Source organism: Ovis aries, chromosome 4 (genome assembly GCF_016772045.2).
Source record: "Ovis aries strain OAR_USU_Benz2616 breed Rambouillet chromosome 4, ARS-UI_Ramb_v3.0, whole genome shotgun sequence".
Classification (NCBI taxonomy): domain Eukaryota; kingdom Metazoa; phylum Chordata; class Mammalia; order Artiodactyla; family Bovidae; genus Ovis; species Ovis aries.
In genome coordinates this window covers 121010117-121036038 of record NC_056057.1, presented here as the reverse complement: position 1 = coordinate 121036038, position 25922 = coordinate 121010117, and the positions used below count along the sequence as shown (strand labels likewise).

Here is a 25922-nt window from a genome sequence, read left to right as displayed (position 1 = left end):
CACAAACGCATCATGAACTGCCAGCCGCAGATGCTGCTTCAAGCAAGGTGCTGCTATCAGCATAAAAAGGATAAAAAGGCAAGTTTGTGATGGCTGCTAAAAGATGGGTAAGGTTTGGATAAGTAAGGCACAGTTAAGCAAGTCCCTGTGAGCGCCGCGCTCAGCCACACACAGCACACCCTGGACAGGCGTCTGCAGCGGCCCTGCTGCGTGCCGTGTGCTGCATGGGTCCTCCCAGACACGCCCTGCACTCGGGCGTCTCGCCTAACGCCGAGGGTTTGAGCACCGTCCTCAGTTAACAGCTTGGTGGCTTTTAAGCTGAAACAAGTGTGAACTGATTATTGTTACATAGTCATGAGGAAAAGCACACTTGTTAGCATGTCTGATACTGGAACTCAGTGCTTGGGATCAATGTTATATTTTTTCTTGGCCCCTAAATTCTATGGATGTCCATATGTAGAATCCTGGTAGTGCTGGGTGGTACGAGAGGACATTTGAGTCCTTGCATGTCAGACAGGGATGGCATTGGGAGTCAGTGCGTTAACACACAGAGCGGCCCCTGCTGTCAGCTTCTGGGGCCAGCCGCTCGTTCTCAGGCCTGGAGCTAAAAGTGGCAGGACTTCTGGGTTTGTAGAGACTGCTCATCTCGCGTGTCTGGTCCAGGAGGGCTTTGGCTGACCACTCTCACTTTCTCCGCAGTGGTTCACCCTGGACGAGGTGCCCAGAGGCAAGCTGCACTTGAAGCTGGAGTGGCTCACGCTCATGCCCGACGCGTCGAACCTTGAGCAGGTGCTGGAGGGGCCCCCGGCAGCCCGCAGTCCTGGCCCTAAGATTAGTGCCGGAAACTGCTGCTGCTCACTCACAAACTCGGAGCAGTAACCTGACTCTCGTGCTGTGCGTGGCCGTGGTGGCGTCGGCGCAGATTAGAGCCAGCGGGGGTTTGCAGGCGTCCACAGGCTCTGGGAGGCCTTGGGTCTCCTGCTCGGGTGCCCTTCGGGGGCTTGGGGAGCCTCAGGTCGCCTGAGCATGGTGATCTGAGCGGAGTCTCGTCGTGTTCATTCTCTGTGCTGCGTATATGGGATGCTTATTTTTCCATCTTCCTTGTTTTCTTGAGCAGTGTAGGCACAATTAGATAGAAACAGGAAGCTTGGAAACCCAGCTGCTGAGGCTTTTCCCTTCCGCTGTAGGTGCTGACAGACATCAGAGCTGACAAAGACCAAGCCGATGACGGGCTGTCCTCCTCGCTGCTCATCTTGTACCTGGACTCGGCCCGGAACCTTCCGGTAGGTGCTGGCTTCTGGCAGCGGCTCCTGCTGGGTTTAGCCATGTGCTCTGTGCGCGTTGCTGTGCTTTCCCTTTCCTGCAGCCCAGGAGAGCAGCGGTGGAGAGGGGTACAGCTGCACTCCCTTCATGAATGTAGTGTTACTTTCCACCTTCCTGGCTTACCCAGGGTGGTCAGAAGTCACTGACGTGTTTTAGCACACAGGAAAAGAATGCAGTTAGTAGTTAGGAAAGAAAATACCCTGTGGGAAAGTGCTGATTACTGAAATTCATGCCTGAAGATGAAAATCGAATCCCTTTGGCATCCCCCCGGCTGTGGCACAGTGGGGTGAGGGGCCACATGGAGGCAGGGATGCCCTGCGCACGGCTTCTAGCCCCGAGCACGCTCCGTGGAGGACAGTTTCACAGATGGTGCCAGCGCTTGGAGAGGAGGAGGCGAGCGAGCCAGCCCTGCTGTGGCGCTGCCTCCACGCTGAGGGCACTGGCTTGTCATCAGAGTTCACCGCTGCAACAGCATGTTTTAGAGCCCGTCTGCCTGTTCAACAGATGGCCTGTCTGCTCCATTCCATCGTGCTGGAGGCCAGCTTTGTTAAAGACTGCTGTCTCCAGAGGCAGGGCGTTTCCTCCTGAGACGGCCTGGTAGTCGGTGCCCAGTCACCTGAGGGCCCCGTGTGTGCCCCCTGCGTGCATCCTTGTTGCGGGTGCGTGCCTAGGCGTCCCTCCTGACCGTGGTCACCCCGCCCTGTCCCTTTACCTCATGAAACGCACACCCTAATTCTGTTCAGCACTTCTCCAGGGTTTAAATGGTACATTATTTAGCTTTGCTCAAAAGCAGACTTGATGTATTTCGTGCATCTCTGTTTTATTTAAATTTTTAACAATTAAAATCTGATTGATCATCTGTTTTTTTCATTTTGCAAAGATGTTAACTGTGTTTATAAATGTGTATAATTGTACCCTTTCTTTCAGTGAAGGTTTAACCTTTCTGCAGAATTACTTGTACGGTAGAACTTTTTGTTTTCAAACACAGTTTAAGTTTTGAAGTCTTTTATAGTGCCTGATGGGACTGAGTTTGCTGTATGTTTTAGAATAGAGGGAAGGAGTGGCGAAGGGGCTTCTCTTGAGAACTGTGTGTTTTGTCACATTAAATTAAAACGGAATGGTGTCACGTAAGCGAGAGACAGAAAGGAACGTGAATGTATCAGCCTGCTGTTGGAAGGCCACTCTGTGCATGAAGTGTGCTCTGGCCATCAGAGGCAGAGGTCTTGAGCAGCCCCACCCGTGGGCCTGCTGGGACGGGGGTGTGCGGCGCCCCTGCGTCTCCGTGCGGCTCTCTGACTCTGCCTGTTGCATCCTGGGTTTAGTGCTTCTGTGCCTCCATTGACCACAACCCACCATTCTTTGCTTTCTCCTCCCATTTCCACTTTCCCAAGAGTATCTACGAGGGAAACTTTGGGTGTGGCTACTTAAAAGAGAGGCGAGCGTCGGGACTAGTGTTTTGTGAAAATACTGCCTCAGTCTATAGAGCACTATTTGTGAGTTCTCAGTGTTCTTCCTTCTTGTGTTTGGTGGAGGCTGCTAGAATGTGGACTGGGGATTAGTGCCGTCTGCTCGGTGCCGGAATGACGCGCATGCCTTTCCGTCTTGCATGCTTTCCGTTCCTGTGAGTGCTGCTCTCGTGCTTGTCTTGTGAAACGTAACTCTGCTTTAACTAACACTGGTGACTGCATCTGATACCAAGGTGGACCAGCCCGATGAGCCATGGAGGAGCCTTGGGCTCTGACGCTGCTCCTGGCCCTGAAAATTATTATTTTTTAAAATCATCTGAGGAAACAGTGAAGCTGTAATGATTAAAATGGATTTTCTTATGGTTCATCTCAATGTGAGATGTAAATATTTCTTTGCAAGCTTTCAGAAATCTTCCTTAAATCTCCTTTCTCCTCCTGACCAGACACAAGGGGTATCAGACCTTGGCTTTCCATAAAGGCCCCGAGGCCCCGGGAACAGTGGTGAGACAGACGCTCACTGCTGCCTGAAGATGCGCCTTCTCCCCCGTGTGCGCGGAGCTCCTGGGGGAAGGAGCGTATGTTGCCTTTACGATTTGCTGCTTTTAAGGAGCTCCCAGAATTCCCGGGGTGGGTAGCTGAGCATTCTGGCCTTTGTCTGGGAAGTGGTTTCACCCCTGTGTCTCCTGAGTCTGTGCTCGAGCCTAGGCTCCTGGCACTGTTCTGGTCCTTTTAGCAGAGTTAGTCTCCCTTGCTTCGGGCTCAGAGAAAGCCGATGTCCTTAGTCTAGAAACTAATTATTGATTTAACTCAATAGCTAGTGAGATTCTTAAAGCTCATTTGTTTCATTTTTATTTCAGCATGCATACTCAATTTATTCTTATTTTTTAAAAAAGGGGCGGGGAGCAGCATTTTGCCCCATTTAATGGATGGAGACAGTCAAGCCAAACGAGGGCGGGTGGGCTGCTGCCCCCTCCTGTTGGGGGGTCAGGAGGCGGCGGTTGTGCCTCTAGCTGCTGCTTCCGGTCGCTCCCAGGAGTGTCCCAGTGGGGCCTGTGCTGGAAGCTGCTGCCCTGCCAGCCGAGCTGGCTGCATAGCTGCTGTTTTCTGTAGCTGCTCCTTTTATAGGAAATGCTTCTGACCTTGTGTCGGAATTTTTTAATTGCTTTGTTATATTTAGCTAAGGTGTTGATTTATCCAAACTAACTTTCCTCCTGAGTTATGAAAACCACATACTCTGCGTGATGATTCAAATATATAGGTGTCACCAAAAAGTCCTGCAAAATGAATCTGGATAGATTGATCACTTCCCCCCTCTGGTTTTCAGTATGTTGTAGATCTGTCCCTTTGTCAGCTATCCCCAATGGCTGAGCCTGTTGCTATTTCCAGCGGAGGTTTTGGGTGGCTGCCAGCCCCACACTCGGGTACCTTCTGCTGCTCAAAACACTCCTCCTGTTCAGCCCCATGAGTGTGCTTTCACCCCTGGTCCCATCTGGAAACCTCAGCACACAGACCTTGCTCCCAAGCTGGAAAGGGCCTCTTTATCCTGTGGCCTCAGCACTTGGACCTCCTCCTCTGGCCAGAGGAACAAGAGGGTGTTTTCTGACCCACAAAGGCCTCCGTGACCACATGCATCTCCCGAGCACTTTCCAAGGGCTCTGCGTGCAGAGCTCATTGCGTCTCAGGCCAGCGGGATCCCTTCTTCGATGAGGTGCTGAGATTAGAGACCAGGGTTGCCTCTAGGAAGCCGCAGAGCCAGGATGCTCTGAACTCAGCCGTGTAACCCAGAGCCCAGTTCTCCACCCTCCTGTCTAGTCCATCCTCGTATAAAGTGAACTTGTCACCGCTTCACTCAGGCTGTGAGTCCATAGTGCTGTCTATGGAGTCTGTCTGGGAGGAGTGCTGTTTGCACTTATGCCCACTCCACCTGCAGAGATGCTGGCTGTGTGACGTGGAGCCCTTGGCGAGGTGCTCCTACGCACTCTGTCAAAGGTAATTTCAGCTCGCGCTTGGGAACAGCGCAGGTGACTATTGGCGGTGAGTCGCCCCAGTGCCGGCAGTGATGTCCAGAGGCTTCACGCTGGGCCCCCACCGAGCTCGGTCTCGCCCCAGGCCTGGGCAGCCTCCCATGCCCTCACATGGCTCCTCTTGCTCACTTAGCCCACACCAGAGCCTCTCTCCTTGCATCACGTCAGCTGGTGCACGCTGGAGTAACACGCATGCAGTAAGGTCACGTCTGTAGAGAGGGAGCTAGCTGCAGGATGGGTTCTCGATGTCTGCACTCAGCTCTCCTCAGCCTCAGGGCTGCAGTTCCCAGCCCGGCCCAGCCCCACCCCAAGGGGATCTGCTGGACCCACAGTTCCAGGGTGCTTTATAAAGAATAACACTCTATTTGAAGTTAATTCCAACTCAGGTGATAAAATCTCTCATCTTAAATGTTAATCCTCTAAGGCTCTTGCAGAGCAACTCCAGCTTGCCTTTTTGAGGGCAATGAAGTGATGAGTTTAAACCAATGAAGGCAGGACGTGAAGCCCGTGATAATGATAGTAACAGAACAGCACACCTTTAAAGCGAGGGGAGCCTCTGAGATGGTCTGATCCGCTTCTGTGCTGCTCGCTTGTAGAGGGGACGAGGCAGATCAGGTCCCATCTTTGCTGTGGTGTTTTTTTCATGAGAAGATAAAATTCAGAAGGAAGAAAGGTACCATTTGCTCTTCCAGGATATGATTGGCTGGAGAGCAGTTGGGGCGTCTCTGGCCCATTGATTTGTACTTTAGATGAAACCTTCAGCTTAATTATGGTTGAAACGTTACGATTTTTTTCAAGGGACAAATCCTAGGGTTTGTTCGAGCTAAGGAGAGCAAACAGAACCCTTTTCCTCAGGTGTCATTTTTGGATTTTTCAAATCCCAAAGACGAGAGGGGTGGGAGTAAAAGAACAGTGATGTAGAGGCTGATCTGTTTTAATGTTTACAGATTAAAGGTTTAGTCTAAGAAAATCTTGGACATAAAGATACTTTTACAGCTAATATTTACTGTTTCTTTGTGTAATTCTTTGTGGGTTTTGTTTAAAAAAATTTTTGTTCTCATAAGTTTTCATGTCATTAACCTTAACATAAACTCCTCATTGCACGTTTATTAACCCTTGGTATATTCATTTTCTTCTGACTTGAAAGAGTAACCCATTAGAATTTAACCCTGATGTCTTGAAGAAGGCTGCAATTCAGAAAGCTTTAAAGGTAAACTAATAGTTTTCCCTTCGAAAGTTGATGAAAACATATTGAAAGAGATGATGCTTTAACCCATATAGGTTTATTGACAGATTCTTCACAAAGTAATAGAGTAATAATTACTTGTTTGGTTGAAGAGAGGCTACTTTTATTGTTAAAGAATTTAGTAGTTAGAAGAATTTAAATCAACTTTGATGATAAATTTGTAAGATATCAATGTGATCAATTAGACTTTTGTCCTGTTGGCCTTAGGCAGCAGTGTCTAAGATGCTTTTAAATCATCTGTACTTTAATTGGATTTGAGTTTGTGAAAATGGTAAGATGGAAGTTCTGTTTAAAATCGTAACCAATTTTAGACTATGATTAGAATGTGTGCCCAGTGCACTGTGACTTCCCATTAAAAAATCGCCTCTTCCAATATGCCACACCAGGGCCGTCTCTGGGTCGGTGGCCTCGGGCTTTTGGTGCTGCTCGCTGGGTGGCAGATCTTTCAAGAAGCTGTAAATCTCATTGAATGAGGTTTATTGAAAACTAAGCTCCACTTCTTAAAACGACATGCACATGTATTTTCTTGCTAAATTAAAAATGTTTTACTATTTTTTTCTGATTTCTTTGAGGCCTTATTTTAAGCTTAAATATTTAGGGGAATGCGGGAGGAGTTCAGTGTAGTTCTTTTAATTCTATGCAAAGGAATCGACGGTGGGTTTTGATCAGTTTCATCCAGAAGAATAAGTTAAACTTCAAAAGAGGAAGACTAGCATTCTGCGTTGATACAGGATTTAGAAAGCCCTTAGCACACTCCACTGAGGAGGGGAGGTGGATCTCCTTTGGAGTAGTAGTTGGTTAGTGGGGCATTTCCTCACCAGAGCGCTGGGAAGGAACATCTCCACAGCCTTGGCTCACCGCTTCTTTGGTAAGGGAAGATTATTGACCTGCAGAGCGTGATGGCTAGAATGAAGGCTCTCCAGGTAGACTAGACTTGCAGGGCTTGAACCCCTGCACAGCCAGCCGCTCGTCAGTGGGCCCTGCAGTAGGCAGCAGAAGCCTCCCTGCTTTGCTCCTTGGAGCGGAGCGGAGCTGACGTTCTCACCCCTGTGGGAGTGCCGAGTTTGTTAACTGAGATTGTGCATTTAAAGTGCCCAGTGTCGCTAGCAGAACCCGTATATTTTTAATTGCTATTGTGTTACCTTATTTAAGCCTAACAACTCGGTTCTGGAAATGGTTTTACGCCCATGAAAACTGAGGTTCAAATAAATGAAATAACATGTAGATCTTAGTAATCAAGTAGAGAAAAGCTAAGATGTAGATTTAAGATAGTCTGACTTTAAAAACTCCTGTTTTCACTATACCCTGTGTGTCTGTCTGGTGCTGAAGCATTTTGAATATTGCGTCCTGATATAAGACTTAGTCACTGATGTAACCTTTTTTCATAGCATCCAGAATATCATCCATTTCAGGACAGTCAGCCCTCGGTATCTGCGGATTTTGTATCCACAAGTTCAATCTAGGATCGAAAATACCCTGGAAAAATCTACAGAAAGCTCCAAATAGCAGCATTTACATTGTGTTTACAGCTGTTTACATAGCATTTACACACTTTATTAGGTATTGCATATAATCTGGAGACGACGTAAATTATACAGAGGATAATACTAGGTCATTTCATAAGTGAAATCTGAGCATCTTTGGATTTGGCATCCTGATGGGGTCTTGGAACCAAGCCCCAGCAGATACCGAGGGATGACTCAACACCGTTATTCTGTATGTGACTGAGAAAGAACCCAGGGGCTTCCTTCCTGGCCCAGTGGTAAAAGCCAACTTGCCAACACAGGAGACTGCAGTTTGATTCCCTGGGTCAGGAAGATCCCCTGGAGAAGGAAATGGCAACCCATTCCAGTATTCGTGCCTGGAAAATCCCTTGGGCAGAGGAGCCTGGCAGGCTACAGTCCATGGGGTTACAAATGAGTCGGACACAACTTGGTAACTAAACAACAACAACAACAAAGAAAGAAAATAAGGTGCCAGTTAAGGTTTGACAGCATTTATCTTACACTTACTGAAAGAAGTTTTAGACTTAGGATAAACATTTTTTAGGATGCCATTCACACACACACACATAAAAGGAAGATATAAGCAAAATAAATTGGGGAAGGCAGTGATAGCTGCCACTCTGCTATAGATCTGCCCCAAAGCAGGCACTTAAAGTCATCCATTGTAAGTTTCATTTTGTTTTCAGAAATGTTAGAGTGTTTAGACAAGAGGCCGGGGGAATGTATTTAAATTGATAAGCTACAGTAAATAGGGACGAATGGCTACTTTTTCAGAGACTAATTAAGTGTGTAAAGTTAGCTTCAGTATCAAAGACACAAAAGTAGCAGTAGCGTAAGTGAGACAGGAGTGTATTTCCCTTGGATGCCACCGACTGCTGACTTGTGGCTTGTGGTGCTCCATGCCTCCAGCCAAAAGGGGCACACAGCAAAGGCAAGACCCCTAGACCTCTATGGGGCCACACCTCCCCCAGGGAGATTCAGAAACAGTATCCCTGTCCCACAGGATGTGTGCTCAGCTACGGCCCCAGGGCTCTCACATTAAGGGAAGGAGGAGTGGATTTAGGGGAGATTAGTATTCTCCCGAAGTAGTCTGTAGCCTTGGTTTTTTTTTTTAACAGTGTTTATTTCATTTTGCAGAATTAATTCACATCAGAAAGCTGAACCAGAAACTAGATTATCACAGTAGGTTCGGGCTAGTAATATTTTATTCTAATAATCATAAATTTCACATCTGTCATTGCTGCAGTGTTGAGGATTGACTCTAAAATTACTTAACTTAAAAACACTTTGTGACTTTCTTCTAATTTCCACTAACACAAATATTTAACTGCATCGTCTTGTGGGGCTAAGTTACAAATAAACCTCATATGTTGCATTTTACCGTGTTCTCTTCTGTCAGCTGTCTGTACTAAAGTATGCTTCTTACCATTTTAGCTTATTCCTGAATGTTTCTCATTGCATTTGTATCCGCTTAAATGCAATTCAGATTGATGTCTGTTCTTCCAGTCAAAATTACTTAGCAGCTGGTAAGCAAGATTTGAAGATTGCTACATGTTCAAGCAGAAGATACTAAATTAAAAATGTAGAAACATGCCTCTGACACGTTAGTGTTTTTAAGATTCCAACCAAAAAGCCTGTTCTGAACCGCAGGCTCTCACACCTGTCCTTCCTGTGCTTCTCCTTCCATTTGTCTCACTTGGTTCAGTTCGTTACCTGAGTTTTCAGAGCTGGAATTAACGTGAAAGGTTTTCGGAAGATTCCACTTTTCCAGGGTTGCTTGCTTTCAACGTAAAATACCTGAACGTTTTAAAATTGTTTGCAAATACAAGTTTCATTGCTTTATGTAGATACAGTTATGGCTTTGGGGGGTGCTTAGCAATGAATTGTTTTCCACTTAAATCGTGTCTAGACACTCCCTGTAGCTGAAGTATCAGAAGTAAATAGAAATGACTGTTAATATAAGCAGTAATTCCATCTTTAGTAATCCCTATTTTAAGACATGCTTATTGATTTTATCTATTTTCTCTTTTCGGATAGTCTGGGAAGAAGGTAAACAGCAACCCAAACCCTCTCGTCCAAATGTCCGTTGGTCACACGGCCCAGGAGAGCAAGGTAAGGCGGTGACGCTCTGACTGCCCCTGCGACCTTCCTGCCACAGGCTCCGTTGAGGAGGGGAGGGTGCAGGTATTGAGACTGTTGGCTTCCATGTCTTTGTTTTGTATTCTCAAATCAATCATTTGATAATCAGTTACTTAATTTGGAATAAAATATATTCACTTAAAAATAACATGAGAAAGACATGAATTTGTTAATTATGTTTTTGCTTGATTTCATGGGTAGATGACATGGGACAAACTTCTCAGTTTCCTTTGAATGCACTACTAATATTTTGTTTAAAAGACAACGGTGTACTTAAAATTCACGAAATGAGAATTGAATAGAAGACATTGCTGTTGCTATAACATGTGCTACCTTCGGGAAACATTTTGGGAATTCCTCCCTTTTTTTGGCTGCTAACCATTAATTTAAGAAACTTCCTGACAAGCAGCACTCCACAGGCCAGGGGAGTGGGGGCTGTCCATGCAGATGACGCGCTGTGGCGGGGCCGGGACCTGGGCTGGGAGCTGCTGGCGGTCATCCCCCTGACACACGGCAGCTTGCATAGTTGATGCCTAGCAGCACAGCCCAGCTGGAGAAGGGGTAGGCGACCCACTCCAGTGTTCTTGCCTGAAGAATCCCTAAGGACTGAGGAGCCTGGCGGGCTACAGTCCATGGGGTCGCAAAGAGTCAGACATGGCTAAGCACAGCACAGCCCAGAAAACAGGTGTCATCTCAGCTTCCATACATGGTGCTGGCTGCACTTGTCCACAGAAGACATCCTAGAGCTGATTCAGGATATTTATTTCAGATTCGGTACAAAACCAACGAACCTGTGTGGGAGGAAAATTTCACCTTCTTCATTCACAATCCCAAGCGCCAGGAGCTCGAAGTGGAGGTAATTTATTCGCATGTTTACATAGATGTGTTTATATCCCCACGTCACACAGCACGCAGAGAACTGCCACCACGGACCCACCAGATGTGTCCCTGCTGCGCGTGTGAGCAGCAGGGCGGGAGGGGTTTTCAGTCTTCACCTTCTGGCTGATTGTTCCTGGTGTCTAGAGCTGCAGCTGGCATTTGCATGTTGACGGCGCTATCAGCCTTGCTGCGCGGGCGCCCCGGGCGCTGCTGCATGCTGCCTGCTCCCAGTCAGGCACCTCCCTTCCTCCCTTGCCTCACTGCCCGCCCGGCCTCGGCCCGAGTGGACACCTCTGCCTCCTTCAGGTCCTGAGGCACAGCTTGGATATCTCCCTGTGGCTAAGTCTGATGTTGGAGGAAGTTTCTTTCTACTTCTGCTGGTTTGCTATAGGTTTTTGTCATGAGTGGATGTTGAATATTGTCAAAGACTTTTCTATGATGTTTGAGATGATCATGTGGTTTTTCCTTTTGAAGTTCGTAAACATGGTGAAATGCAGTACTGATTTTCAAATCTTAAATTTTATAAACCTCTATTGATTTTCAAGATTTAACATTAGAAAGCCTTGCAGGCAAACCTTTTTGGGGGAATAACCCCGCTTACTTGTGATGTAGTATCCTTTTTACATACTCAATTTAATTTGCTAAAATTGTATTAAGAATTTTTGCATCATAAATAAGAATAAAGGTGTGTGGTGCAACGCAGAGAAACAGAGCCATTATTTTGTGATAACTTTAAATGGAGTCTAGTCTGTAAAATTATTCAATCACGTTCGTACACCTAAAACTAATGTTACAAACTGTACTTCAATTTAAGAAAAAGAATAAGACGGGATAATAATTTTAAAAGATAATTTTTGCACTGCATCCCAGGGATTGAACCTGTGTCTCCTGCATTCCAGGCAGGTTCTTTACCTACTGAGCCACCTGGGAAGCCCACTCACAAAATAATTGATAGTAACTGGACCTTGAATTTACAACAATAACTTTTCAAGTTCTGTAAACTTAGTTATTTCATTCTAAAATGCTTTTGTGTTTACAGTTTAAAAAGTAAGCAATGAGGCTTTTAGGTTTTCATGTGTAGGTAGCTCATTTGGTCGTTTTTGTGTAGCCTATGAAACCATCAAAGTTCTCACTCTTTCTGTTTAAACGGTCTGCAGCGTGACAGTCTAACAGGAATAGCTCCTGTTGTAGAGGTGAAGCTGAAAGTTATTATTCAGCAGCCAGATATTGCCACACCTTTAAAGCAGGTACTGTGGATTCTGAATAGAAAGCGTAAAAGAAACTTAGAAATGTGTCTTCTCCATAAGTAAGTGTCCACGTTTACCCAGCAGAGACTTGGCATAGCACTAGGAAGATGTGTTGTCACCATTCCCACAGGACTTACGACGCTTCTCTCTGAGCTCCGGGTCTGCATGGACTGCTGCCTCCGGCTCAGGGCTCTTGCAGCAGATTCTTTGGACGAGACTTTCCATCTCTTATTCTCAGTATGCCTGTGAGGAGGAGATGGCGGCCCTGTGACACTGGTGCCCTGTAGCTCCACTTGATACAGTGTTGGGTTTCCCTGAGGAGCTTTCCTCCTGCTCCATTTATGGACACATGGCTGAGAAGGGGAGGCTGAGCTGTGTCTTTGACACCCAGGTTTTGGGCCCCCTGCGTGTCCTATCTCTGTCTCCACGCTGAGCGCTCTGTGTGTTGGCAGGTGCGCGATGAGCAGCACCAGTGCTCCCTGGGGAACCTCAGAATCCCGCTCAGCCAGCTGCTCGCCCGCGAGGACATGACCCTGAGCCAGCGGTTCCAGCTCAGCAACTCAGGTCCCAACAGCTCTCTGAAGATGAAGCTCGCGCTCAGGGTACTGAGTGTCCAGAGTGGTTGGGGGAAGGGTCCCGGGTGGACACGGTCACAGTGCCAGACGCAGGGCGGGGGGGAGTGTGCAGACGATTGCTGAGGGCTGTGTAGTTCAGGGGAGCTGTGACCAAGGCTTGTGCTCAGACGCTGATGGCAGCGGTGTTTCCTGGCTGTTGAGCAGGCCGGAGCCAGTTCCTCACACTTTCAGATGAGTCCAGCCAGTCTGGTTTTTTTTTATCCTTTGGCCCAGAAAGTATTGCTGTCTGGATCAATAAAGTTTTCTGCTATTGTTAAATTTTCAAAGTCGTTCAGAAGGGAGAATTTAATAAAACTGTAAGATGGTAGAGATTACAGGAAAGACAAATTCTGTCCAAAATAGACAATGATTCATTTGTAAGTACCTAAGGAAATGCTGAAAATAAAACTGGCAAACATATGGGAAAGTGCTAAAACTCTCCAATTTTTAAAATGCAAATTTAAATGAAGAACCAACTTCTTAAAAAATTTAGTAGTCTGTGGAGGGTGTGGTAGAAGCAGTCTCCTTGGGCCTGGTCACAGCCCCTCCAGGTGGGACCACAGTGTCTCCAGTGGCGAATCATAGAGCTCTATGTCTGGAAGCCCAGCTCCTGGGGCCAGCATAGCACTGGGGCTGTTGGCTGCAGCTTTACTTGGGGAGAGGCTTCAGGCTGCCGAGATGACCCCCGATGCCAGGGGTTCACGTGTAGGCTGCTCAGGGGATGTGTGCACACACACAGCAGGTATGGAAGGAGCATGCGGGGTGGGGCTGCTTGCACGTCGACCCTCAGAGTCTGGCAGCCTCTTTTTCCGTGATCACTTGTAAGATGGTGGGATGGGGGTCTGTGGAGGAGGAGTTACGACCTGGGCTCTTCCTCCACAAAGCTGCCACCACCGTGCCAAGAGTGGCTGCCAGCAGAGGCCAGAGTGCTTGCACTGTTGAGTGACGGGCACACTCCTGTTTTACACTTTCTGTGATGTGGTAGGATAGCTAAACAGGTCGGATGCTTTGAATGTTTTGTGCCAGGGTTTAAAGAAACTTTGCAAATGAGGATCCCTAAAGCTGTTCACGCGTGAGCCTGTGACCAGCATCAGCGGTTTTCATCCTGGGTCTGTTTTCACCCCGAGGTGCTCCACCTTGAGAAGCAGGAGAGGCCTCCGGACCACCAGCACTCAGCTCAAGTAAAACGGCCCTCTGTGTCCAAGGAAGGGAGGAAAGTCTCTGCCAGGCCTCAGATGTCTGCGTCGCCGGGCTCGGGTGACAGCGGCATGGCCCCATCCACGCCGGTCGCCGGGGGCGGTGAGAGGCCTGGCATGGAGGAGCAAGGCTTGCCTGCAGAGGCCGGCCTGCAGGGCCCAAGGGACCTCGGCCGGAGCTCTTCCAGCCTCCAGGCGGGCCCCGCCGGCTCCCCCAGCCACATCTCTGTCAAGGAGCCCACCCCAAGCATCGCCTCAGACATCTCGCTGCCCATCGCCACACAGGAGCTGCGGCAGAGGCTGCGGCAGCTTGAGAAGTAACTAGACGTGCCCTCGCTCTTGTGGAATTGACGCGGGCCCCCGGGGCTCTGGGGGGGGAATGCAGTCTTAACCAGACGGTTTCAGGCAGTGTGGCCCTTTTGCTGCCTGAGCCTCTGGCTTTCAGAGTAAACCTGCTGTTTTCTGGTGCCTAGTGTTTGGCTCACTTAAAGCTTAAATTAAGAACAGTGGGGTGATCCTCAGGTCAGGAAGGCAGCATCTAGAGCGGACCTGTTGGACCTTAGCCCGGGTCACGGAAAGGCCTGGTGGGGCGTGTTTGTTGTTGAGGACAGCCCTGCTCTTTCATGCTGGGTTCACACCCGCTGCACCACCCAGCGCTTTGTCTGGGGATGTTTGTGTGGATTTCCTACTCACGCCCATTTGTCACAGGTGTGTTCATGGCTCCCTTAGATAAGGACAGAGTCTGTGGTTACCCTGAGCCTCAGATGTGAGCCTTTTCCTCTTGGCAGGAAGAGAGACTTGCCTTTTGAAGCAGCTTCCTCTGCTGCCCTGCTACGCTTAGTGTGAGGTGGGCCAGGTGGTACAGAGAGAGCACCCCTCCGCCCGCGAGCTCTGTGCTTCAGCCTGAGACAGGCCGAGGCTATGACCTCATCAGATGACCCTCGAGGCTGGGGCCGGGGGCTCTGAGAAAGGAGCGCAGATTCGGGCAGTGCCCGGGTAGACAGAGCCTCAGGAAGACAGAGAGTTGATGTCTGTAAGGAGAGCCCCTGTCTTGATTTACTTTGGGCCCCAGCTTTTAGGAATTGGGCTATATTGAACCCTTGAGTGGAATGTGAATCCTGCTGGTCCATTTGGGCCCAGAAGTTTAGACAGGGTTCCCCTTCGTCGGTTTGCCACCTCCTCATGCGAGGGAAGGAATGTGCTCACAACCTCTGAGCCATCTGTAGAGCTCACTCTCCGCTGTGTTTCCCCAGCGGAACCACCCTGGGACAGTCCCCCTTGGGGCAGATCCAGCTGACCATCCGGCACAGCTCGCAGAGGAACAAGCTGGTGGTGGTCGTGCACGCCTGCAGGTGAGCGTCCTCGCAGAGCAGAGCAGGCAGGCGGGCTCTGAGTAGGGACTGTGATCCTGGTTTTCATGACATATTCTGTTCACAACCATTTTGTTTGCTTTTAATACTCCCTTAAATACCCCGTTACTGAGCCTGTAGACACAATAACGGGTGTATTTTTCTGTTTTTGAAGTGTCTTTGGGGATTCAGTTTCCAGAGCAGCTAACAGTTCAGAAGATCCAGGCAGGTCTGTGGGGTCATGGCAGGAGCAGCTATAGCCTTTCAGGACGAGCAGGCCGAGGCCGAGGCCGCCCGGTGTGCACTCGGTGAGCACAGCGCGCGACGGCAGTGCCGCTGTGCTTGTGTGTGTTGTTAGTGGTGACGGTGTTATTTTTCTTCATGTGGCTTGTCGGTCTCTGTATGAGACTTGTTGAGTCTCTGTATGAGACTTGTCGGTCTCACTAGTAGCTCTGATGTAAATAGGTGATATAAAAATTTGGATGTTCTAAAAAAGTGTTGGAAACAGGGAAGAAAAATTATTAATGTTTAGAAACATGATTATGTGAGCACGTAGGTCAGTTTAACACGTGCTTATTTACTGAGCACCTCCTGTGTTCCTGCTGCTGAGGTGCTTCCTCGGAGAGCTTCCAGAGCAGCAGGCTGGCCAGATGACCCTCCTCTGGGCTTTCGGGCTCCTCGAGATGAGTGAGCAGTTGGAAATGGCTGCAGGGACAGTTGAGCCTGGGACACCGTAGGTTTGAGCAGTGTGGCTACACCAACACGAACATTTTTTTTCAGTCCTAAATATCACCACTCTACACCACTTGCCATTGGCTGACTCCGCGGGATCAGCCGATTCTGAACCACATAGGTCCACATAGGTCCTTAACCTCTGTGCAGTTCAAGATCAGCTGTAATTAAATACTAGGTGTGTTTGGCCCAGTTGTTGGGACAAGAGCAGCAAGGAGGAGGTGGGCATGTGTCTGTGACAGAAGGGTTCAGGGGGACGGAAGGCAGAGGAGGGCATCCTTGGCCTGAGCAGAGGCCAGGGAGTGGTCCTGAGGACTGCAGCTGCACGGCCTCCGGGGCCTCCCGGGAGGCTGACCGCGTCCCTCCCTCTCCGGGGCCTCCCGGGAGGCTGACCGCGTCCCTCCCTCTCCGGGGCCTCCCGGGAGGCGGCCGCGTCCCTCTCTGGGAGGGCCAGTGAAGCAGTGTGGAGGGCGATGCTGTGGTTTCCCTGTTGGCAGCAGAGCAGGGAGTCAGAGCGTCCCCCAGACTCTGGGCTGAAGAGACAGGCTGAGGCCACCTCCGCGGCTGCTGGAAGCCCGTGAGCACGGGAGAGAAAAGTCGCCCCCTGAGTCCTCAGCGCCGGGATCCGTGCGAGCGTGGGGCAGGGGAGAGGACAGTCGCCCCCCGAGTCCTCAGCGCTGGGATCCGTGCGAGCATGGGGCAGGGGAGAGGACAGTCGCCCCCCGAGTCCTCAGCGCCGGGATCCGTGCGAGCGTGGGGCAGGGGAGAGGACAGTCCCCCCCCGAGTCCTCAGCGCCGGGATCCGTGCGAGCGTGGGGCAGGGGAGAGGACAGTCGCCCCCCGAGTCCTCAGCGCCGGGATCCGTGCGAGCGTGGGGCAGGGGAGAGGACAGTCGCCCCCCGAGTCCTCAGCGCTGGGATCCGTGCGAGCGTGGGGCAGGATCTTGCTCACTCGCTCGCTGCTGTGTTTCTAGACCTAACACCCAGTGTTCCCTGGTCTGTGTTACCAGGAACCTCATCGCCTTCTCTGAGGATGGCTCTGATCCCTACGTCCGCCTGTATTTGTTACCAGACAAGAGGAGGTCGGGAAGGAGGAAAACACACGTGTCGAAGAAGACGCTGAACCCCGTGTTTGATCAGAGGTATGGTCCACGCTGCAGGGCGGACGCTCCACACCACCCTTCGAGGAAGGCCTGGTGGTGCCTGTGGGGAGGCTGACCGAGAAACACCTCCCTGTGAGCAGTCGGGGGCTTGTTGATAGATTTGAGTACCACATGGATCCTCAGACCACACCCCAGCAGCCTTGGCCTGCACACATGTGGCTGGACCCCAGTCCACGTGGCTCAAACACCGCCGACATCTGGGGAGACGACAAGTTGAATGATGTTGACGTCCACTGATTCGGTTTACATTCCGTCACTGAAAGTACTAGTTGCTCACCGTGCCTTCTGACCTGTGACTGCACTTGAACCGAGGCCAGAAACCAATGAGCAGGCGCCGGTCTCGGTCAGCCACAGCCGCTACAAGTTTGGGGACCCACCTGCAAAGCCGGGGGTCAGGCTGCTCACTCTGGGAAGACCAGCACAGCCACGTGTCCCTGCGAGGCCTCCGACCTCGTCCTCTGCTTTGCCAGCCTGGCTGCTGGAGGCTTGTCCGGCAGCCTCTGGCCTCAGCCGCCAGGAGCTGCCTGCAGATGCCTCCTCCACAAGGCTGCTTTGAGGGTGCTGGTCTTCTTCACACGGGGCTCTGAGCTCTCGCCCCTCGGTCTGCAGGGGAGGGACTAGCCTGGCCTGCCCAGGTGTCTCACACCACAGCCTAGGTTTTCCCCAGGAGTCAGGCACTGTGTCCACACCGGGGGCCACAGGGTCAGCTTCGCATGTTTAGGGTTCCAGTCTCCTGCTGTGTTTGGGAAATAATGGGGGGGGACTCAGGAAACAGTCTTCCTGAAGGGCCAGGTTTAAACATCTAGCTGAAGAGATCACTTCTACAGTAAAGAAACAAAGATCATGTTTGGAGTGGACTCATAAACAAATGTCAGTTTTTAGTTACAATAAAACACAGCAAAAGGATGGAGGAGTGTAGGGTGATCCTCTTTTCCTGCTTCAGCTTTGATTTCAGCGTCTCACTGCCGGACGTGCAGAGGAGAACCTTGGATGTGGCCGTGAAGAACAGCGGCGGCTTCCTGTCCAAAGACAAAGGGCTTCTTGGCAAAGTAGGTTTAAAAAGTTCTGCATTTTGCAAAAACTAAACACTTGACCCAAAGTATGCATTTTAGACTGGAGGTATGCACACGGGTGACCCATGCCAGCTAAGCTGCTGTGAGGGCTCTGAGTCAGTGTCGATGTGGACCGTCTCCACGGACACTGCGTGCTAACCTGCCGGCAAGGCCGTTTGTTGGCTGCAGGAAGGGCCTCTTGGGTATAATCGACCATAGGTCATGGGTGGATCTTAAGGGTGGAAAAATTGAAAAGCGAGACACCCAAAATTCAAGTTGTCAGAACCCACTTCTATAGGCGTTTTCTGACCGACAGGTGCTGGTTGGTCTGGCATCTGAAGAGCTCGCCAAAGGCTGGACCCAGTGGTGAGTGTCCCCCCGACAGACACGGAGCCCGAGAGTCTGCTCGGGAGCCTGGCCCCCGTGACCGCATGTCTGCTGTCTTCCTATGTCTCAGGTACGACCTCACAGAAGACGGGACGAGGCCCCCCGTGGTGACGTAGGCCGCTGCCAAGAAGCCCCAGCTGCACCTGCCTGCCCTGTACCAACAACCCACACACAGCCCCAAAGACACACCCACGCTGCCCCGCCCCGACACACCCTCCCCCCACCCCGAAGACACACCCATGCTCTTCTCATAATTTCACGGACTTGGTTACTGGCCCCGTGATGGTTTTACAAAATGTCGGTATTTTAGGCGTATTTGGCCAATATTAGCATTAAGTTTTGTATGTTTAAATTTCCTCGAGTATTTCAGCAGTTGTCACAGTGTGCATAGCATAGCGGCCAGCTGTTGTGTGTGTAAAGCTGTATGTCGGCTTCTCTCCTAGGAAGCCGATGTATGGACCTGCTTATTATTGCCTTGTTTTGTATATCACTGAGGTGTACTATGCTATATAAATGGACTATTTTTTATGATCTCTACATGCTGGTTTGAAATTCAGAGAAAATGGATCAAGGAAATATATATATTTTTTTCTTCTAAAACTTATTAAATTCTTATTACAAATAATCATTTTTGTCTTTGCAGGAAAAAGTTCTCAGTGACCTATTTTGTGGTGTTTCTTTTTAAAAAGAAAAGCTGAAAGATTAGTAAATGCTAGTATATTTCTGCTCGTTATAAATGGTAAAAGAATATATGCAAAATACTTACACTTTCATAAATATAAAGATGTATTATAAGGAGTCAGTTGTAGCGCTTATAAGGAAAAATGTTGTATAACTGAGCAATATAAAATATCACAAGAATTGTCATGGTTCACAGTGCACTAATCTGAAATTTCTCACATAAAATAGAATGTCTTAAGTTTATTTTTAGTTGCTTGTTACAACTTACTCATGAAGCAGTACAGATGCATAATGCTTTCCCTGAAATACATTACTTCAGCGTTAGCGGCTAGTCTGTTGTGGAATTTTCAGTGTTTTCTCAGCTGTAAACGAAAGACTAACTCAGGTTGTCTCTGCAAAGGCTGTGAGACAGGTCGGGGTGAGCAGATAGGACGTGATGTGGGAAGCCGCCACCGGCGCAGGCGTGTTGGTGTGACGCGCACGGGGCGGGGCTGGTGCACGTGTGATGCGCACGGGGCGGAGCCGGCGCTTCCACCGCGGGGACCAGGGGTCTTGGCACGGCGGCCGCAGGCTGTCAGTAACCTCCTACTGGGTTTCCTCACCTCATGCCTTGACTGACCTCAGTATTGGGATGTTGTTGTACAACTTTTATTTGGGAGTATTTTTTCTTAGATTAGGAAAAGCATGTTTTATATCCATGTATATAAAGGTCCCAAGCCTCTTGGGAAGTGAGATTCCATAGCCTGCGGCAGCTGTGCGTGCCCCAAACACGGTGCACGTGTGCAGAAAGCTTTAAATATTCGACGCTGTGGGATGCAGATGACTTCCTGAGCCATGAGGACATCCTCCAGCCCTGTGTAAATACCGGGGGAAATGTGGCTCTGAGCTTAGCGACCTCACCGTGCGTCCCGCGTGACTCCTGGACGCTCGCGGGGCCTGACTGCCCAAGTGCCTGTGGACGCTGCCTCTGCTCTGCCTCTCCTGCCCTCGGGGCTCAGCTCTGGCCCGTCACACTCTGACCCCGGGGGGTGGTGGAGCCCGGAGCCTAGCAACACGTTTCACGCAGCCGTGCAGACCCGGTGCCCTTGCAGCTTCCTGGGCCGTAACGCTTCTCCGAAGCCCCAGCGGAGACCACCTCCTCCGTCAGCGCAGGAGGCGTTGCAGACCTGACGACCGCACAGGAAACACCTAACTCTGGTGTTTTAGCAGCAGGAGAAAAGCCGGTCATTACTAAATCCAGAGGCCTGCCCGTGGTTTTAGATTGATTGGAGACTTTAAAAATTGGGTTTGTTGTGGGAATTCCCTGGCGGTCCAGTGCTAAGAGCTGGATGTTTCAACTACCAGGGACCTGGATATAACCCCTGGTCAGGAACTGAGATCCCACAAGCCATGAGGTACCTGCTGCTCCCCCCCAAAATCAGGGTTTTTGAAGGGCTTCTGGCATAATTTCTAAAAGAAGGGAAACACTCACTGAAATTCAGCACATCCGTGGTTTCTGCCAACAGCCCGGGTATTTGGGTCTTGCAGCCGGGCACTCCACCTGCTCAGCATGTTCTAGTACATGTTCTACATGGAACACTGTACTTAAGCAATTAGGCAAAATAAATGCCACCAAAGGGGCAAAACCCAAACAAAGCCAGTTAGCTGCACGATGCCCACCCTTTGTGTAGCCAGTGGGGCCTGCACAGACCCAGCAGCCAGCGCCATTCTCTGTGAAGGGAAGAGATGACTCCAAGGCCGGGACTCTGCCTTTGTGGCCAACGGGCCTTCAGAGGAGACCTCTTGTGCCCAGTGGGGCAGCTGAGACTCGGCTTTAGGCCAGACCCTGGGCTCCGTGATCCTGGCGATGGACAGTCAGTTCTCAGAACCTTCGTCACCAGTTCTGACTAACTGCTTCATCTGGGAAAAGGGAACTTCAACTTTTCTACCTTGACCCAAACCAATGGAAGGAAAATTAATGTTGGTTAATTTGAGTTGTTACTTTATTGCTTATCCTGTGCCTTAAAGTATGAAGCGTGAGGCATTGCTTCAGGTTAAAACAAAACACGCCTCGCAGCCGAGTTCACAGCCAAGTTCACCACAGTTTCTTCCTCGTCAAGGGTCAGCCCTCCTTTGTCAGGAACTGAAGCCAAATGCAAATAGTGGTTGTTTGTACGCGGTTGTTGCTTTAACGCCATTCTAGCTGGACCACCCCCTGCAGATGGAACACAGCAGAGGGTTTTTTTTGTTTTTGTTTTTTATTGTAAAATGCCCTTTTTGCTCAACTAATTTTACATGACAGTGCATGTATTTATTCAATAAAACTTTTTGTGTTATCTGGCTTGTGATTTATTCTTCGTCTTTTGAAGTAAAATTTTTAGTGTGGAACCAGGCAGTTTGAAGTGTGTTTCGTATAGTACTTGTATATGTTATTTGTGAATTCTTTTGTTTTCAAAACTGTATCAGCTCACTGATATTACTCCTTAGTTTCCATCATAACTTGACTCCTCTGCCTCTCTCAGACTCTGAGTTTTGAAAACAGCTCTTCTGAAAGATAATCATGAGTAGAAACAACAAGTCTTTAAAGCCAGAGCTCTGCGAAGTTGTTAAGAGAGTCTGGTCTGAACAGAAGGAGGGAAACCCCCGGAGGCAGTGTCACTGAGTACAGGCTCGCCTGCTCGCCTGGAGGGGCCGGGAAACCCGGGAGACGGCGCGCTGAGGCGAGGGATGCAGAGAGCTGGCGGACCTAGAGGATGGCAGGCTAATGTCTGAAAATAATCACCTGGATCAGGCCTGGATGCCAGGTTCTTTTATGTGTCAGACATGGTGGGAGGCGAGAAAACAAAATAAAACGACGGTTTAATTTTTGCGAATGGCTCCTGGAGTGGCAAGCCTCGGGCGAGGGGATGTGTTAGTTTCATACAGCCATTTCACACGTGGTGTGAAAAAGAATATTTTCTGCCGTATCAATAAACAAGGATGAGCTAACAAGGGTTAGCAGTCTGTCATTTCCGACCCCAAATGTGAACTTTGAGCAGGTACCACTCCCCACGCAAGAAACTCTAGAATGCCACGGGTCATTCACAGGTGGGGGTGGGGGGCAGGTTACCTCCCAGTGAGCCAAACAAAGTCACATTAGCCCTGTTCCTGGCACACAGTTGATGAAAAGGTATCTGTTGAATAAAGGATGTATAAACTGCAGTTCAGTTCAGTTGCTCAGTCGTTTCTCTTTGTGACCCCATGAATCGCAGCACGCCAGGCCTCCCTGTCCATCACCAACTCCCGGAGTCCACCCAAACTCATGTCCATCGAGTCGGTGATGCCATCCAGCCATCTCATCCTCTGTCGACCCTTTCTCCTGCCTTCAATTTTTCCCAGCATCAGGGTTTTTTCAAATGAGCCAGCTCTCTGCATCAGGTGGCCAAAGTATTGGAGTTTCAGCTTCAAAATCAGTCCTTCCCAAGAACACCTAGGACTGATCTCCTTGCAGTCCAAAGGACTCTCAACAGTCTTCTCCAACACCACAGCTCAAAAGCATCAATTCTTTGGCGCTCAGCTTTCTTCACAGTCCAACTCACATCCATACATGACCACTGGAAAATCCATAGCCTTGACTAGATGGACGTTTGTTAAACTTGGCAGACCTTATATAACAATAACATGAATTTGTCCTAACAAGTTTCCATTTAAAGAAAATCAATTGGCAGTTCTTAGTTATGGCTAAAGAGAAAGATACTGATGAACACAGTTAAGAATCCTGTCGAGACAAAAGCCAGCGTATAATTGTCTGAGAAGTAATTGAACCAGGAAGTCTGTTTCTGTCTTAATCTGGAAACCCTGGGCAATACAACAAGGACAGAAGCAGGTTATAAATTTTGTCTTGGGAAAGAAGGTCATTTTCAAATACGAGATTGTCAATGTGAAAAACGTAAGCAATCGTATGAAAACTCTTGAGCAAGTATTTCATAAAGGACCAGTTAGAAAAACAAATTCATGTGTCTCATCCAATAGCTATTAGAAAACAAAATGGAAGACATCCTACAGCAGGCCTGGCGCCACACTGGCAGTGAGACCTGCGGCCGACCAGGAGCGGCGCGGCTGGGCTCCGCTCCCCGGAACCCACCCCGGAGCAGCGCTGCTCTGGGTCCTGGGGACACCGTGTCCAAAACGGTGGTTCTCTCTCGCTGCAGCTCCCTGGGGTGGTGAGGCCAGATGGGACCAACAGGAGACTGACCAAAAAATCTTAAAGGAAAACCTGGGAAATAGATGTCAAAGAGGGCTTGGGAAACCTCTCGTGTCCCTGGGCGTCTAGGAAGGTGTGCTCGTGCGCAGGCGCGTGGGAGTGGGCCGGTCGCCTGCAGCTGTGCTGAGGCTGTCGGCGGGGGTGAGGGCCGAGCAGGACCACGTGATGGGGCACTGAAAACAACACCCCCCCCCCCTCCAGCTCTCCCCAAGTACCAGGAAGGGGACAGTCGCTCAGTCGTGCCTCTGCGACCCCACGGACTACACAGTCCATGGAACTGTCCAGGCCAGAACACTGCAGTGGGCAGCCGTTCCCTTCTCCAGGGGATCTTCCCAAGGCAGGGATCAGACCCTGCCCGCATTGCAGGCGGATTCTTTACCAGCTGAGCTTTCAGGGAAGCCCAAGAATACTGGGAGAGGAGCCCAAAGTATTAAAGAAACCTCTGACTGGTCAGTAGCTGACCAAATTGACTGAGTGGAGACTTCAGAGGCAGCATGTGAACAAGAACATGCCTTCTAGACAATTTATCCAAGAAGCTACTAAGTGAAAAATATCTCAGTCGAGGCAAGTATGTTCAAAGAAAACTATCCAAAGAATTCACAGAAAGTAGAGTGATTTTCAGGGAAAGAGAAATGATCAGAAGAATGAAATAAGAACTCTGGAGTGTAAACCACAGTACATGGGATGTAAATGTCCCTGACGTTCAGCGATAGGCTGGAGCTGACGAAGAGCCAGAAGCTGGAGGCCGAGTCACAGACGTCTCCTCTCCCGCGGGCACAGCGAGCAGGACGCAGCGCGGACCAGGCCGCTCGCGAAGCCCCGGAGGGGAGGGGGCAGCGGGACCCGGAAGCGCAATGGGCCACGTGACCGGAAGCGTCCCGCGCGAACGGCGCTCGCCAGGCGCCGCCGCAGGCGCGGCTCAGCCGTGAGGAGGGCGGGCAGGCTCGGGCGCTTCCACCAGCGCGCGGTGAGGTCCCGCCAGTGGCTTCCGCGCAACGCCTGAGGCCAGGACGCGGGAGCCCGTGCCCAGCGCTGGAAGAGCCCATCTCCAGCAGGACTCCCACGGCAGGAAGGGCGGCGTGTCCCCGTTCTCTCCTCACCGCTCCACCTGCCCTGCAAGGGCCGGCCGAGGACGGACGTCTGCTTCCGGCCATCCCCGTGGGAGTCGGTCATCTGCTTCTACCGGGAGTGGCCGGGCCGAGAGCGGAGCCCCGGTCAGAGCGGCCCGCGCGGCCCCGCACGCGGCTCGGCCTCGGCTGGGCGGACCCAGGGGGCCGGAGCGGCTGCAGCCGTGCCTGGCGAGCGAGCGGGACGCAGGGGCCGTGTCGCGGGGTCCGTGGGAAGGCGCCTGGCGTGCGCGGGTCGGGGGCAGCCTCCGCGGCCTCAGCTCTGCGCCGGCTGCGGGCCCCCGCGCAGCGGCCCCACGGGCGCCATCTGCTGCCCGCGGCCTGCCTAGGCCTGTGGGCCGGGGCCTCCGAGGGCCACTCCTCGCGGCACAAGCAGGCCAGTTTGTTTTCATTCATCGCGGCGTAAGATACAGATATGTGCAGAAGCCCTAATCTTTCTGCCCTGAACTTTCCCAAACTGGCTGCCGTGTGCCCCACATGTGGTGACCAAGAGCACCCAGGTGCCCCCCCACCCCCAGGACCCAGATGCCCTTCAGTGCCCCCCCCCCCCAACCCAGGTGCCCTTCAGGATGCCTGGCCTGGCCCACGAGACTTCCACCAGGTCCCTGCACACCCTGGGCGGTATGCCCACCCCGGGCCGTATGCCCACCCCGGGCGGTGCCTGCTTTCTGAGGCCTGGAGGGTTCTACTTGAAGTAACTGCAGACGAGGGCCCGGGGGCCAGGCTAGGCAGCACCATGGCAACCCCAGGAGGGTTTCCTCTGCCAGCCAGGAGGGCCCAGTCACGGGCTACGCATCGCTGCACTCAGGCTCCAGGCTGGTTCCTGTCCCCAGTCCCAAACGGGACAGTCGCACACAAGACGCATCCTTTACTAGAAGCTTCTCTAGAATCCGACAGTGTGGGGAAGGCTGGTCCTCAGGTGCTGGGTAATTTCACTGCTACCAACAGCAGGGCTGGATGTGTCCCCAAGGTGAAAGGCAAGCTGTTCATGGCAGTTTTCTAAATAAGTAAAAGTGTAAAGGGGCAATCCTCTGTTCTGTGTGCAAGCCCACCCCCATGGGATGGAGACGGGTTTTCTTTTGTCCGACTTTGCTTTCATTTTCACGCTGATATTTCATATCAAATAACCTAAGATTCCCTTTCACTTGTCTGCAGGTTTGCAAGCTGCTTCAGCTTGGGAGGCTGAGCTCTTTATTGGTGAACACGTTCAGTTCAGTTCAGTCGCTCAGTCGTATCCGACTCTGCAATCCCATGAATCGCAGCATGCCAGGCCTCCCTGTCCATCACCAACTCCCAGAGTTCACTCAAACTCATGTCAGTCGAGTCAGTGATGCCATCCAGCCATCTCATCCTCGGTTGTCCCCTTCTCCTCCTGCCCCCAATCCCTCCCAGCATCAGAGTCTTTTCCAATGAGTCAACTCTTCGCATCAGGTGGCCACAGTACTGGAGCTTCAGCTACAAAATCAGTCCTTCCCATGAACACCCAGGGCTGATCTCCTTCAGAATGGACTGGTTGGATCTCCTTGCAGTCCAAGGGACTCTCAAGAGTCTTCTCCAACACCACAGTTCAA

General features: G+C 50.6%; 1 protein-coding gene across 10 annotated transcripts in view; it reads left to right on the top strand.

The window, feature by feature from the left end:
* Positions 1-21317, top strand: part of ESYT2 (extended synaptotagmin 2) — an 84677-nt gene extending 63360 nt beyond the window's left edge. For 8 of the 10 annotated variants that reach the window (XM_027969082.2, XM_042249108.2, XM_060415247.1 and 5 more), the window contains 12 exons: positions 700-789; positions 1188-1283; positions 5961-6023; positions 9602-9676; positions 10473-10559; positions 12282-12431; positions 13571-13956; positions 14893-14991; positions 16730-16861; positions 17826-17931; positions 18251-18300; positions 18392-21317. In XM_027969082.2, the coding sequence (XP_027824883.1) occupies positions 700-789; positions 1188-1283; positions 5961-6023; positions 9602-9676; positions 10473-10559; positions 12282-12431; positions 13571-13956; positions 14893-14991; positions 16730-16861; positions 17826-17931; positions 18251-18300; positions 18392-18437 (1380 nt within the window). In that variant the 3' untranslated portion in view covers positions 18438-21317. The remainder of the gene's footprint in view (positions 1-699; positions 790-1187; positions 1284-5960; positions 6024-9601; positions 9677-10472; positions 10560-12281; positions 12432-13570; positions 13957-14892; positions 14992-16729; positions 16862-17825; positions 17932-18250; positions 18301-18391) is intronic. The other 2 variants (XM_027969083.2, XM_060415244.1) reach the window with 1 other exon arrangement.
* Positions 21318-25922: the final 4605 nt, after the last annotated feature.